We start from the raw sequence: 12385 nt of genomic DNA, 5'->3' as shown, positions 1-12385 counted from the left end.
TGGGTGAGCTGCAGGGTGACAAAGGGACAATACTACAGTGACTATTATATGAGGTACGCCAAGCCTGGGTGCTCAGGTGCAGGAGTGACAATGCTGCCCCCACTGCTTACCTGTCAGCTGTTGAATGAAGCAAGAGGGAAACAAAATTGTGGACACAATTCAATGAAAATGATCATTATTAAGAAAGGAAAACAAAGTTAAGTTTACTGTGGAGTGCTGATTTCACTACTGGTGAGGAAAGATACAAAGTTACAGCTGAGAGAACTAAAAGTTACAAAAAAAAATTGACAATATGGCTTAAAATTAAAACAAATGCAGTCACGGTATGACATGACAATTTGAACTTCGAGTTCCCCTTTGTTAATTCCTATTTTCTTCTGGACTTAATGATTTGATCATTTAAACCAGACACAGTCAACCTACACATGACCCACAACAATTGGCAACAGATGACTGTAGCTCATTGCAGAACTCAGATTTCTATAGAACTGAATTCTTGGCTCTGCATGTATAAGTGCAATCATTACACAAAATAAGCATTTCACAGGCATTTGCTCTTTGGCTTACCTTACATAAAGCGAAATGGGCACTACAGTATTCAATATGATGATGTAAGACCAGAATGTGAGGAATCCTGAGAAAACAGCGCTATTAACCACCTCATCCCAATATAAGTAGACTCTGAAACGGCTGCCCACATGGTGCTCCCAAATAGAATTCCCAACAGCTAAAATAATCCCCATGCATACCAGGAAACCAAATATCTGCAATACAAATTGAAAAAAATGACCTGTAAAAGTGATCTTCGTTAATCAACTGTCTCCACAACCCACTATCAGCAAAAAGATAATATATAATGTATAAAGGATGGGTTTTTTCAACATGACAATGCAATCAATACCGATAATGAGAAGTGCTATAAGCTAAAACAATCAAACGTAACACTACAATCTACCAGAGTTACCAAAGCAATTCAAAACTACTAATTCATTTCTACTGGTCACAGCACCTTTGTTTGCTGCCAATTCTCTAACTAAATAGATCGCTCCCAAATGTCTCTCATTTGAAGGAAATGTCCCTCTTTTGAGACCAAATCTCTCTGTCCCATGTGCAGCGTCAGTTGTCCCTCATTTTGGTCTAATATGTACATCTGCATACAAAATGTAAACTTTTACTATAAAAAGTATTATGTAGCACAAAACATTTTATCCAGCATCTTTATTACTGCATTTGTTCTTTTATACAGCCAATTTGGAGGTAAAAAAGGCACTTGTGTGAATAATATCCTGTACCTTATGGCTCCAGTTGGATCGGTACTACCTTGCTCGTAGAGCCTATTTGGGTATCTTAGTTAGGCCAACAGTGTGAGGTGAATATGCAATACGGCTCTGTTTGGTTCTTGCTATTGTTTCAGTACTCTATAAATCTGGCTATGGTGGATTTGTAACTATGTTTTTTGGCTATTTTTTCATTTGTAGTACCGGAGATTGAAGATCCTTATGCTATGCTGGCTGCTGGTGCTGTAACATTGGAATGCTTGCTTTACTGTCATTGTCAGTGTATTCTTACTGTTTGTAAGGTTTATTTTTATGCTTAAAAACAATAAAAACTGGATTTTTGTCTTACCGTAAAATCCTTTTCTTTGATGTTCATTGACAGACACAGCTTCATATCTTCTTGACCCTTGGATTATGCTTCCCCTTACAGGAGTAGAACACTAGGCAGAAAAAAGTTTGACTATGCCTATAGGGCAGTCCCAGGAGGTATACTCCCACTTCCTGCTATAGGTCTTCAGTTTTGTAACAAGCAGTGTCAGAAGAACATATAACCCAATTCATTAGAGGGGCAGGTGCTGAGTCCTTAAATGGACATCAGAGAAAAGGGTTTTACGGTAAGACAAAAATCCAGTTTTCTCTTTCGTTCATTGACTGACACAACAGAATGGTAAATCCACCTAGAAGAAGATTTACTAGCTTGCAGCAATGTGGGAATCACTGATTCAGACAACCCTCTAGACTTCAGCACCTGGCTTCTGACAGCCAAGCCGTTAAAGCCAGCGACTGTAAAGCAAGATAGAAGACTGGCCCTTGAGCTAACAGATCTCCTCTAAGAGGAAGTCTCCAAGGAGCATCGATGACCATCTGTATTGGATCCATGTCCAACGACCGGCAAGGCCAGTCTGGAGCCACTAAGATGGCCGTAATCCCTTGTGCCTCAAGCCTACGCAGGAGTCTTGGCAGAAGTTCTAGAAGAGGAAAGACATACAACAGACAATACAGTCCCCAAAAGAGCCACCAGTGAGTCTGTGGTGTCGCCAGAGGATCTCGAGAGCGCGCTACAAACCCAAGCACCTCCCTGTTGAAACGAGAGGCCAACAGGACCAACTCGGAAGTTCCCCACCGGAGACACAACTAATGAAAACACCTCCAGAGGAAAAGTCCAGTATATCGATCGGTATTCTGGATTCTTCCAGAGTCCAGACCCCCTGAGCACAATCCGTGCCAAAAAACGCCACCCCACTCGAACAGGCTGGCATTTGTGGTGACCACCATCCAGTACGGGGAAAGGAAGATTTACTCTGTTGAAGTGCCTAAGAGCGAAGCGCTGGAGAGCGAAGCCACCAAACCAGGGACCACCACAAACCCCGGCTCAACAGGATCAGATTGTCTAGAGATTGTGGATTCCTGCCCCACATGGCAAGTATCTCTCTTGCAGAGGTCTCATGTGGACAGATTTTGGAACTCGTCCCATGGGAGGAAAACCCTGGCTGAGGCGGATTCCAGAACAGACCCAGTTAGTCCAACTAAGTGGATGGAACCAGAGTCAATACCTGGAAACTTAATTTCCAACCGAACTCCTGCAGAGTCCACACAGTAATCTCCCGGTTGTCCGTCAGAGCGGTCAGAGACTCTGCTTGCAGAAGACGATCATCCGGGTATTCCAGTACCGCAATCCCCCGCTGGCGCAACAATGCCAACACCTAGGCCAACACTTGTGAAAATCTGAGGGGCTGAGATGAGACCTCTTGATAATACTCCTTGCCTGCGGCAAGCGGAGGAAGCGCGAATGACCGACATATATCAGAATATGAAGGTAAGTGTCCTTAATATCGATAGAGGCCAGAAGATCCCCCTAAAATAGGGATACCACTACCATACGAATGCACTCCATTTAAAACATCTGTACCCGCACAAAGTGGTACAGAAATTGAGGTCCAAGATTGGACACAGCCCGCTTTCCTTCCTGGAACCTGCAAACATGTTTGAACAAAACCCATTAAAAAAACGTTCAGATACTGAGATCGGAAAAACCACACTTTGTAGTGTCACGTTTTGCACCGGCCCGAAGAGACCTTGCAGGCGGTGGACCCACTTATCTTGAATCAGGGAGGTCCATGGGTCTGGAAGGACACGAAGACGTCCTCCCCTACCCCAAATACGGGTGATGGTGTCCTTTAGTCAGAAGAGGGTTGTCTGCAGGTCTGGAAGGACCCACCCTTGTTATACCAGACCAGGTCCTCATGGAACCTCCAGAGGAGGTCCTTCCAGGGAGGCTCCAAACAGGGATTCCCCGCAAAGGGAAGATCAGATAAGGCCTTCTGGAAAGTCTGGTCCGGAGACCAGTATTTTAGCTATATCATGCGCCTGAAGAACAGGCCAGAGACTAAGGGAGCCACATTCAGAGGGGCATTACAGATGAACTGCAACCCATGGACCAAATAGTCTGCCAGCTCCGCAAAAGCAGGTGGAAGCTGTTCCCCCTCCAGATCCTGGTGCAAAAGCTCAGCCACTTGGGACAGTCAGGGACATCAATGCTTTGGTCAACACAGGCCTAAGGATGAAACCGGCCACAGTAAACATGAGGCCGACCAAAGTCTCGGCTCTCCTGTCAAAAGGATCTTTTAAAAACCGGAGACTCCTCCACCGGAATTAAGATTGATTTATTCAGCCTGGAGATTTGAGAGTCCACCACAGGTGGGACTGCCCACGCACTCGACAGGGACTCCTCAAGGGATAACATTCACTGAAACGCTTAGGCACCGCAATATTGCGTTTTAGAACAACTCCACTGATTCGCAACAATTTTGTCACAGTTGGCGGGAAAAAAAGGTAATACCTTTGTCTCTTTAGAGGATCTGTGAGCACCAAGGGAACTGGCTCCTCTGATGCAGCAGCTGCTGCATCCCTCATATATCAAGTTTTCTGCACCGATACAATCAGTGCATCCACCAGCTCCTTTTCATGCCCATATGCAGTGAAAGAGGAATTATCCTCACTGTCAGAGCACTCGAAGTGCGTGGACACAGACCCAGTGTGGTTGCATTATACTAAGTTCACCCTGAAAACATAACAAGCAGGGGAGGCCACCGGCCTCAGTCCCAAAAGACCCACTCTAACTGTTTAGAGGGGCTGGGGGGATGGAGGGGAACCGGGGGTCCGACCATCCCAAGGAGGGGCCCACGTCCACCCCGAAAGACCACCAAGGGAGAGGGGTGACACTACTTACCATACCATGGAACCGGGTTGGCGCCACTAAAGGCAGACCACCACACCATCTTGGAATGGGGGTGCTGAGGGCCAGGGGCACGCTGCGACACAGGTCGTGACTAGGGTCGTGACCAGGGCTATGTTGGGTCGCACTCGCTGGCCAGACTGGGAGGACCGTGAGGGTCCCAAGGATCTAGGATATCCAGTGCAACGCCCAGTCCGGAAGTTGATTGTAGTTCTCACAGGAACCAAATTGACTGTAGTTCTCACAGGAACAGAAAATAATTCTCACAGAAAAAGAAAAAAAAAGATTCAGTTTAAAAAGGAAAAAATCCCAGCAAGGAACTAGGTCCTTACTCCTGACTAGGCAGAAAAAAAACTGAACAGCTATAGCAGGAAGTGGGAGTATACCTCCTGGGACTGCCCTATAGACGTAGTCAAACTTTTTCCCACCTAGTGTCCTACTCCTGTAGGGGGCAGTATAACCCAAGGGTCAAGAAGATATGGAGCTGTGTCCGTCAATGAACGAAAAGAGAAAAATAATTTTCAAAAAAAAAAGGACTTTGTGTGCCCAGCCTAGGCAATCTGTAATAAACTGGAAACCAAATCTCTATTGAAGAAAGTTTGCACAAAAGATTGCGCTTAATTAAACAACTTGTGTTTGTATTAACTACTTCCTGCCCAAGGCCATCATATGACGTCTGGGACTTTGAGAGGGGATATCTGAATACCTGCAGCTACAGGCATCATTCAGATATCATCTTTTTCAGCCGGCAATTCCCTGCACCCTATGAACAATCATAGCGGCTGTTCAGCCACTTGTTTTTTTTTTACAGGCGATGGGTGGGGACATCCCCATAGACGTTTACCATAGACATCCCCATAGATATTTACCATAGAGAATACCAGTGACCAGATGGTCCCCAGCAGTCTCTATGACCTTTGGAGGCCTGGGCGCAATGTTATGACGTCACATCCGGCCCAGCAGAAGAAATACTGCCGTGTACTTGGCTGGAAAGGGCGAGATCCTTTTTTCTTTTTATTTGATCTCCTGCCTAGAGGACCTGGCATGCCCTATTCCTATTACAAGGAATGTTTACATTCCTTGTAATAGGAATAAAAGTGATAAAAAAAGAACATTTAGAGGGAAAGGGTAAAAAATAAAAAGGTAAAAATAAAATAAATAATAAAAAAAAATTAAAGCATCCCTATCCCTGCGTGCTTGCATGCAGAACTGAACGCATAGGTAGGTTGCACCCACATATGAAAACGGCATTCAAACACCACATGTGAGGTATCGCCACAAACAGAGCGAGAGCAACAATTCTAGCCCAGGACCTCCTCTGTAACTCTAAACTGGTAACCTGTAAAAAATTTTAAAGCATCGCCTATGGGGATTTTTAAGTACCAAAGTTTGGTGCCATTCCACGAGTGTGCGCAATTTTAAAGCGTGACATGTTGGGTATCTATTAACTCTGTGTAGCATTATCTTTCACAATATACAAAAAATTGGGCTAACTTTAGTGTTTTTCTTTGTTTTTTTTTAATTGATGAAATTTTTTTTGTTTTTCAAAAAAAAAAAAAAACTTTTTTGAAAAATTGCTGCACCAATACCTCGTGACATAAAAAGTTGAAACAACCGACATTTTATTCCCCAGGGTCTCTGCTAAAAAAAACATATATAATGTTTAGGGGTCTAGTAATTTTCTAGTAAAAAAAATGATGATTTTTACATGTAGGAGAGGAGTGCCAGAATAGGCCAAGTATGGAAGTGGTAAACAAAATCTTTTGGTGTCATCTTTGTTCAAAAGGGATATTGTATTAGTGATCGTCTAAGCTGGACCCAACATCCTCTGGACAACTGTGCTTGTGCAGAAAGTGACACCAGCCACCTACTTTAATTTAACATCAGGTTGTTTGGTATACAGCATAAGCACATATGACAGCCTGTTGATTTGATTTATTTCATTTGTGTGCCCTCAACAATTGTGTTTTTTGAATTCCAGCCCTGTGGTATCCCTAACATCACCAAAAGGTAAGGTTTCAAAAATTGTTTGCAGTACGAGCAGCAACAGTAATAAGACCCTGAAAGCATGACCTGTTATGACTATAGGAGGGTTTTGGAAGAGAAATACTGATCTGAATGTGCCTAGGCATATCAGATGACCATCATCAGGTACTCAGACAATTGGACTGGGTTTGGACAATTGGACTGTCAATCTAGCACTTAGGATCACAACAGATCTGCATGGGCAACCACAAATGATGAAGAGCATGACTGGTCACATGACATTTATCTGCCCTGTTCCTAACTGATGATACTAACAAAAAGTAGCACAGTAGGCCAAATACACATTATTATATGATGCAGAGTTATCTGAACTTAAAAGAGATAGGACAATCCAGAGCATCTTCCCACTGGAGATGGGAGTAAATACAGCTATCACATTTATTCCTACATATCAGGTGTAACATTGCATTTAGCACAGGCTTAAATGCCTTTACATAAGTTCCAATCGCTACAAAATTATTTCTAAGCTAGTCTAAAACTATTTTGTATGTCAATACTTCACCTCCTTTGTAAACAATACTAAATATATTTTATGGATACATACAAATATAAATATACCATCTGCTATTTCTTTTTCATAAGCAACACTTACCCATAAAACTAGAGTATTCATTAGCCGATCAATGCTGGTTCTTTTAAATTTAGTTTTACCACTGTTCTGCATTAATTTAGTATCTGGCCCTGCAAAAATATAAAACCAAGGCAAGTTCATTGAAAGCCCACCTTTATACCATGAGTTCCAAAATGTTCTGGATTACCAAAAAAGTAAATAAAATAAATCTAACAATTCCCGGAAACAAAACATCCCATGTTTTTACAATGTACATGTACAACCATGATCTGGAAACTACAACTAACACTAAGATCCCATTTTTTCTAGTCTGTAGTTTACACATATTTTTATAATACTGACAAATGGAAATCAAAATGTAAAACTGTTGCCAATAAACCTACTATAAGAGGTGTGCTATTATAAGGGCTACCCTGTCTATACCTTACTGCAGGCTTTAAGTTTCTGAATAAAATTAAGATAATTGTTGGGTCTGCAAATGTTTGTGATTAGGTATTTTTGAACAAACACAAATGCAGCACAACAGATATCAGTACATCTGAAGTGCATTAAAATAAACATGCTGAAATTGAAACTTATGAGTTTCCCACAGTAATGAAGGTTACTTCAAAGCATGTAAAATTCTTAAAGTTTAGGAAAGATTCAAAGGTCCTCACACATTAGATTTTTATGTATAACTAAATTACACCTACTCGATTTTAAAGCTGATTTTGCTGCAAGACATCAAGGAATAAAAACTTAAAGCACTGAATGGAAGTTTAAAGACTACGTTTACCTAAAACAAACAAAAAGAAAATAATCGGTACAAATTACTTATCCTCAGTGAGATACACTATATTACCAAAAGTATTGGGACGCTAGCCTTTACACGCACATGAACTTTAATGGCATTGCAGTTTTAGTCCATACGGTTCAGTTTTGAGTTGGCCCATCCTTTGTAGCTTTAACAGCTTCAACTCTTTTGGGAAGCCTGTCCAAAAAGGTTTAGGAGTGTGTCTATGGAAATGTTTGACCATTCTTCCAAAAGTGCATTTGTGAGGTCAGGCACGGATGTGGACGCGAAGGCCTGGCTCGCAGTCTGAGCTCCAATTCATCCCAAAGGTGTTCTATCTGGTTGAGGTCAGGATTCTCTGCAGGCCAGTCAAGTTCCTTGACCTAAAACTTGCTCATTCAGGTCTTGATGGACCTTGCTTGCTTGGGCACTGGTGCGCAGTCATGTTGGAACAGGAAGGGCCAACCCTAAACTGTTTCCACAAAGTTGGGAGCATGAAATTGTTTAAAATTTCTTGGTATGTTGACGCCTTAGGAATTTCCTTCACTGTAACTAAAGGGCCAAGCCCAACCCCTGAAAAACAACACCACACCATAATCCCCCCTCCACCAAATGATTTAGACCAGTGCGCAAAGCAAGGTCCATAACGACATTGATGAGCGAGTTTTGGGGTGGAGGAACGTGATTGGCCTGCACAGAGTCCTGCCCTTAACCCGATAGAACACCTTTGGGATGAATTTGAGCGGAGACTGTGAGCCAGGCCTTCTCTCCAACATCAGTGGCTGACCTAATAAATGCTCTTCTAGAAAAATGGTCAAACATTCCCCTAGACACACTCCTAAACCTTGTGGACATCCTTCCCAGAAGAGTTGAAGCTGGTATAGCTGCAAAGGGTAGGCCAACCCAATATTGAACCCTACGGAATAAGACTGGGATGCCATTAAAGTTTATGTACATGTAAAGTCAGGCGTCCTAACACTTTTGGTAATCTAGAGTATGTCCTTGTTGCTACGGTGTCCTCCTTTCGCTAAAATCTTCCTCCTCTAATGCCCCCCACCCCCGCTGCTGGAATTGTTTGATGTGGCAGGGGGTTAGGCCCCTTTCACACTTGTGCGACTTGGGACTGCAAAGGCCCATAACAAGTCATACTCCATGATTTCCAATGAGTATCATTCATATCTGTGCGACTTCAAGTCGCAACCACTTCAAAGTAGTCCCTGCACTACTTTTGGTGGATTTAAATGTGTTTTAGGGTCTATAGACATAGGCATTGCTTCAGGTCCAGTCAAAATTGTGGCAAAATCACTGTAAAATTGCGAGACTTTTAGTTTGCATAAGTGTGAAAGGGGCCCTAGAAAAACCAAAGGGCTGTAACAAGCTTTCATCAAGAGTGCCCGAATAAGCCCGATTTTTACACCCAGCTGCTCCATTCATAGAAGCTGTTATTACAGCTTCCACAAATTAAAGTGGTTGTAAACCTCAGACATGAAATATGAACAAAGCATTTCCCTCTACAGTGTGTACTTGTCTCTATCCGCAGCACTAAGTGACATTTCTGTCTGCTTCTTCATTCCTCTGGTATCTGTATGAGTCACTTCTGACAAGCTTTCCTGACACCAAGAGAAAAAAGATGACAGGGAGGAAGCTCAAGCTGATTGCCAGCCTCAGCTCTGCTCCTGTTTGTTATACGAAGAGGGGTGTTTCCCTTCCCTCCAATCAGTTGTCAGAGCTCTCCTCACTGAACTTTGCAGTGTAACTTCAGCTCTCCGCTCCTTCTTTTTTTCTGATAACTCAGCCAAGCTTTATAAATTCAGCACTTTGAACGGATGTAGAGAAAAGAAGACTTCAGATGAAGAGGTACAACTTATTTAGGAGGATTTGTTTAATCTCTGTGTATCACCTGAGGCCAGTCACTTTACTTGGTATATGTAAGGGTATACAACCACTTTAAATACGATCAATGAATGGAGAATAGGTGGTGATTGAAAAGTCTGTCCCCTTCATTCATAGATCATGTTTCATTCTGGCTGTAATAGAGGCTTCTATGAATGAAGTAGCAGGTGGAAATGGCGGGCATAGTCAGGCTCTCTTGGTGCCCCTTAGTGTTATTAACCCCTGCCACACCGGAAGATTGTGGCAGCAGGCTTGGCTGGGGGGATGGCATTGGTAGAGGAAGATTTGGGCGAAAGAAGGACACAGCAGCACAAAGAAACCCATCTCAATGAATGTAAGCAATGTCCCTTGTGTTGATATTTTATTTTTTTCTTTAAGTAAACGTAGGCTTTCTGGTGGTGTTATTTACACTCGAAATCCATTTACAGGATTTCTCCATAAGAAATCCCTGTATTCATTAAAATGGGGTGCCTAATGATTAACGTTCTAGGCAAATGAAGCAGTACTAGTGAAATTAAAAGTAAATTCAAGGGAGATATAAATGAAAAAATAAATTCAGCCCTGTATTCAGTAATACAAAATTAAATATACAGTATATATTTTTAATGCAAGCAGTTTAAGTGTACCAGACCTTTTTTCTCGTATTAGCCTCTTGCAGTTTGTTGTGCAGCAGAGTATAGACTGGCAGAGAGAGAAGCAGCACAAGAAAGCAGTCAGTTGCGCTGCAGGGCTGCTGTACCAACATGCTGATAGAAAGAGTGACAGAGACCCTCAGTCTGCTGCTTCCCCTTTCACTGTCCAGTCTATGAGGTTAGGGGAGGGACAAGACTTGCAAGTGTTACCTACTGTAACTGTAGCAGAGTTACAGACAGCAAAGACAAGTGTCAGAGCGGTGTAAATTTCAGAACTGGGCAGACAGAAATAAAAACCCTTGGGCAGGTAAGAAAGTGCCCTTTTATTTATTCCAACAGTATATTTAACTCTTTGCCTGGAGTGCAGCTTTAAATGTACTTGCAAATTAAAATACACAGTATATAAACAGGTACTGTAGCATCAAATACGTTTCCCTATAATAAATATCCAAAAACATAAAGATGAACTCCAAGCAGGTTTGAGGAAAACAAATTTAACCTTGTTATGTGGTATCAAGAAAATTAATAATTTTTTTTTTATATTAAACCTGTACAAGTACCTGATTACTTCTTGATATCAGTCAGGTAGGGAAGGTCAACACACTGTGACAATTAGGGCCCTACTGATTTGCACAGTGCTGTTATACTTGCCTTCTAAACATGCTTACAGAAGGGGAGAGCAGAGTGATGACTTCATCAGAGTGCTTCTGCTCCTTTAGTGTTCATTCACAAGTTGGGGTAAACTGGTAACGAAACTGCATTGCTAAGCTGGAGAGGAGAAAAAGGTCACTAGCCTAGCTGTGCTTTTTTGCAAGGGTGCCTAAATAACATGAGTGCCTGAACAGATCTACACAGTTTTAGCAGGTAAGTCAGATGTATGTAAAATGAAAAAGGTGCGCGAACCAATATAAATGGTGTAGAGGCAGCACTGTGAAGTGCATAAATGTTTAAAAAGGTATAACGTATGTGAAATAAGTTATAAAAGTGCGCTTCTTTTTCATTCATATTGTCACATTGGATGCTATGTCAATTTTATTTTGTCTACATAGAAGCGCACTTTTATAACTTATTTCACATACGTTCTACCTTTTTTAAAAAGTCAGATGTATGTATTTCAAAGACATGTTTAGCTATTTTCCTGGAATTTAGCTTTCAGAAACCAGGACTCTTTTTACAAGTTTGCCATTTCTTCCTTCCTTAGGCTTTTGTATGCATCTACTTCTGCAATCATGTTAGTCTAGGAGTGAAGAGACTTAGAAAATGAGCATTACAGCTTACACAATTTCATGGCCAGAGAGGGAAAAAAAAAAAACAAGAGTACAATAAATGTGATCATTTTTGCACTTATATTACCATAGTTGTTGATTTCCTCTAGCAAAGCAAGTCAACTGTATGTAAATAAGGGAAGGAAAATAACACAAGGTAACACCAATCTTAACCTTGTTTTTTGCACATATTTAGAGAGAGGTAGAAAAAAAAAATAGAGAAATTGACACACTGGCAGATTACCTGCAAAGATGACCATTCCAAAGCACCATTCAGTGTTTCTGAGTACACACCCTCTCAACAGCATCTTGTTATTATTTAATGAATACTTGCTGTCTTTCCAGATTAGTGTTCCATTAAACTTGTCAAGCTTGTTGTTTGGAGGTTCACACAAGACTTCCCCTAAAATCAGAGAATCGGTCATCATTTTAGTTTTCTGAAGAATTATATAAAATAATCAGCATTTACCTGCTAACCACAAAATATGATACCTTATTATCACCCAATATCTGTTGGTGCTTTATTGTAACTGAGCCAGATGTGGGGATTATGTAAATCTAAAGTGCATGCACAGAAGTAGCATTATCAGTGATCACAGAACGGGGTGGAGGAACAAACTTAGGAGAAGATGTCTGTGATGGTGGACTGAGCAGCTTCCAGAGTTTTGTAGCTGTCAGCACTGGGAGGAGGGAA

At 41.7% G+C, this 12385-nt stretch overlaps 1 protein-coding gene across 2 annotated transcripts in view; it reads right to left on the bottom strand.

The window, feature by feature from the left end:
- Positions 1-12385, bottom strand: part of ATP8B4 (ATPase phospholipid transporting 8B4 (putative)) — a 648069-nt gene that overhangs the window by 168101 nt on the left and 467583 nt on the right. For both annotated transcript variants that reach the window (XM_082254031.1, XM_082254032.1), the window contains exons 11-13: positions 11936-12094; positions 7151-7239; positions 568-764 (exon numbers count right to left, since the gene is read on the bottom strand). In XM_082254031.1, coding sequence (XP_082110157.1) covers positions 568-764; positions 7151-7239; positions 11936-12094 — 445 coding nt within the window. The remainder of the gene's footprint in view (positions 1-567; positions 765-7150; positions 7240-11935; positions 12095-12385) is intronic.

Source organism: Pelophylax lessonae, assembly GCF_965119305.1.
Source record: "Pelophylax lessonae genome assembly, chromosome: 4".
In the NCBI taxonomy this organism is placed as follows: Eukaryota; Metazoa; Chordata; class Amphibia; order Anura; family Ranidae; genus Pelophylax; species Pelophylax lessonae.
Note: the sequence above shows the minus strand (reverse complement) of the source record. Positions and strands in the feature narration are given on the sequence as shown.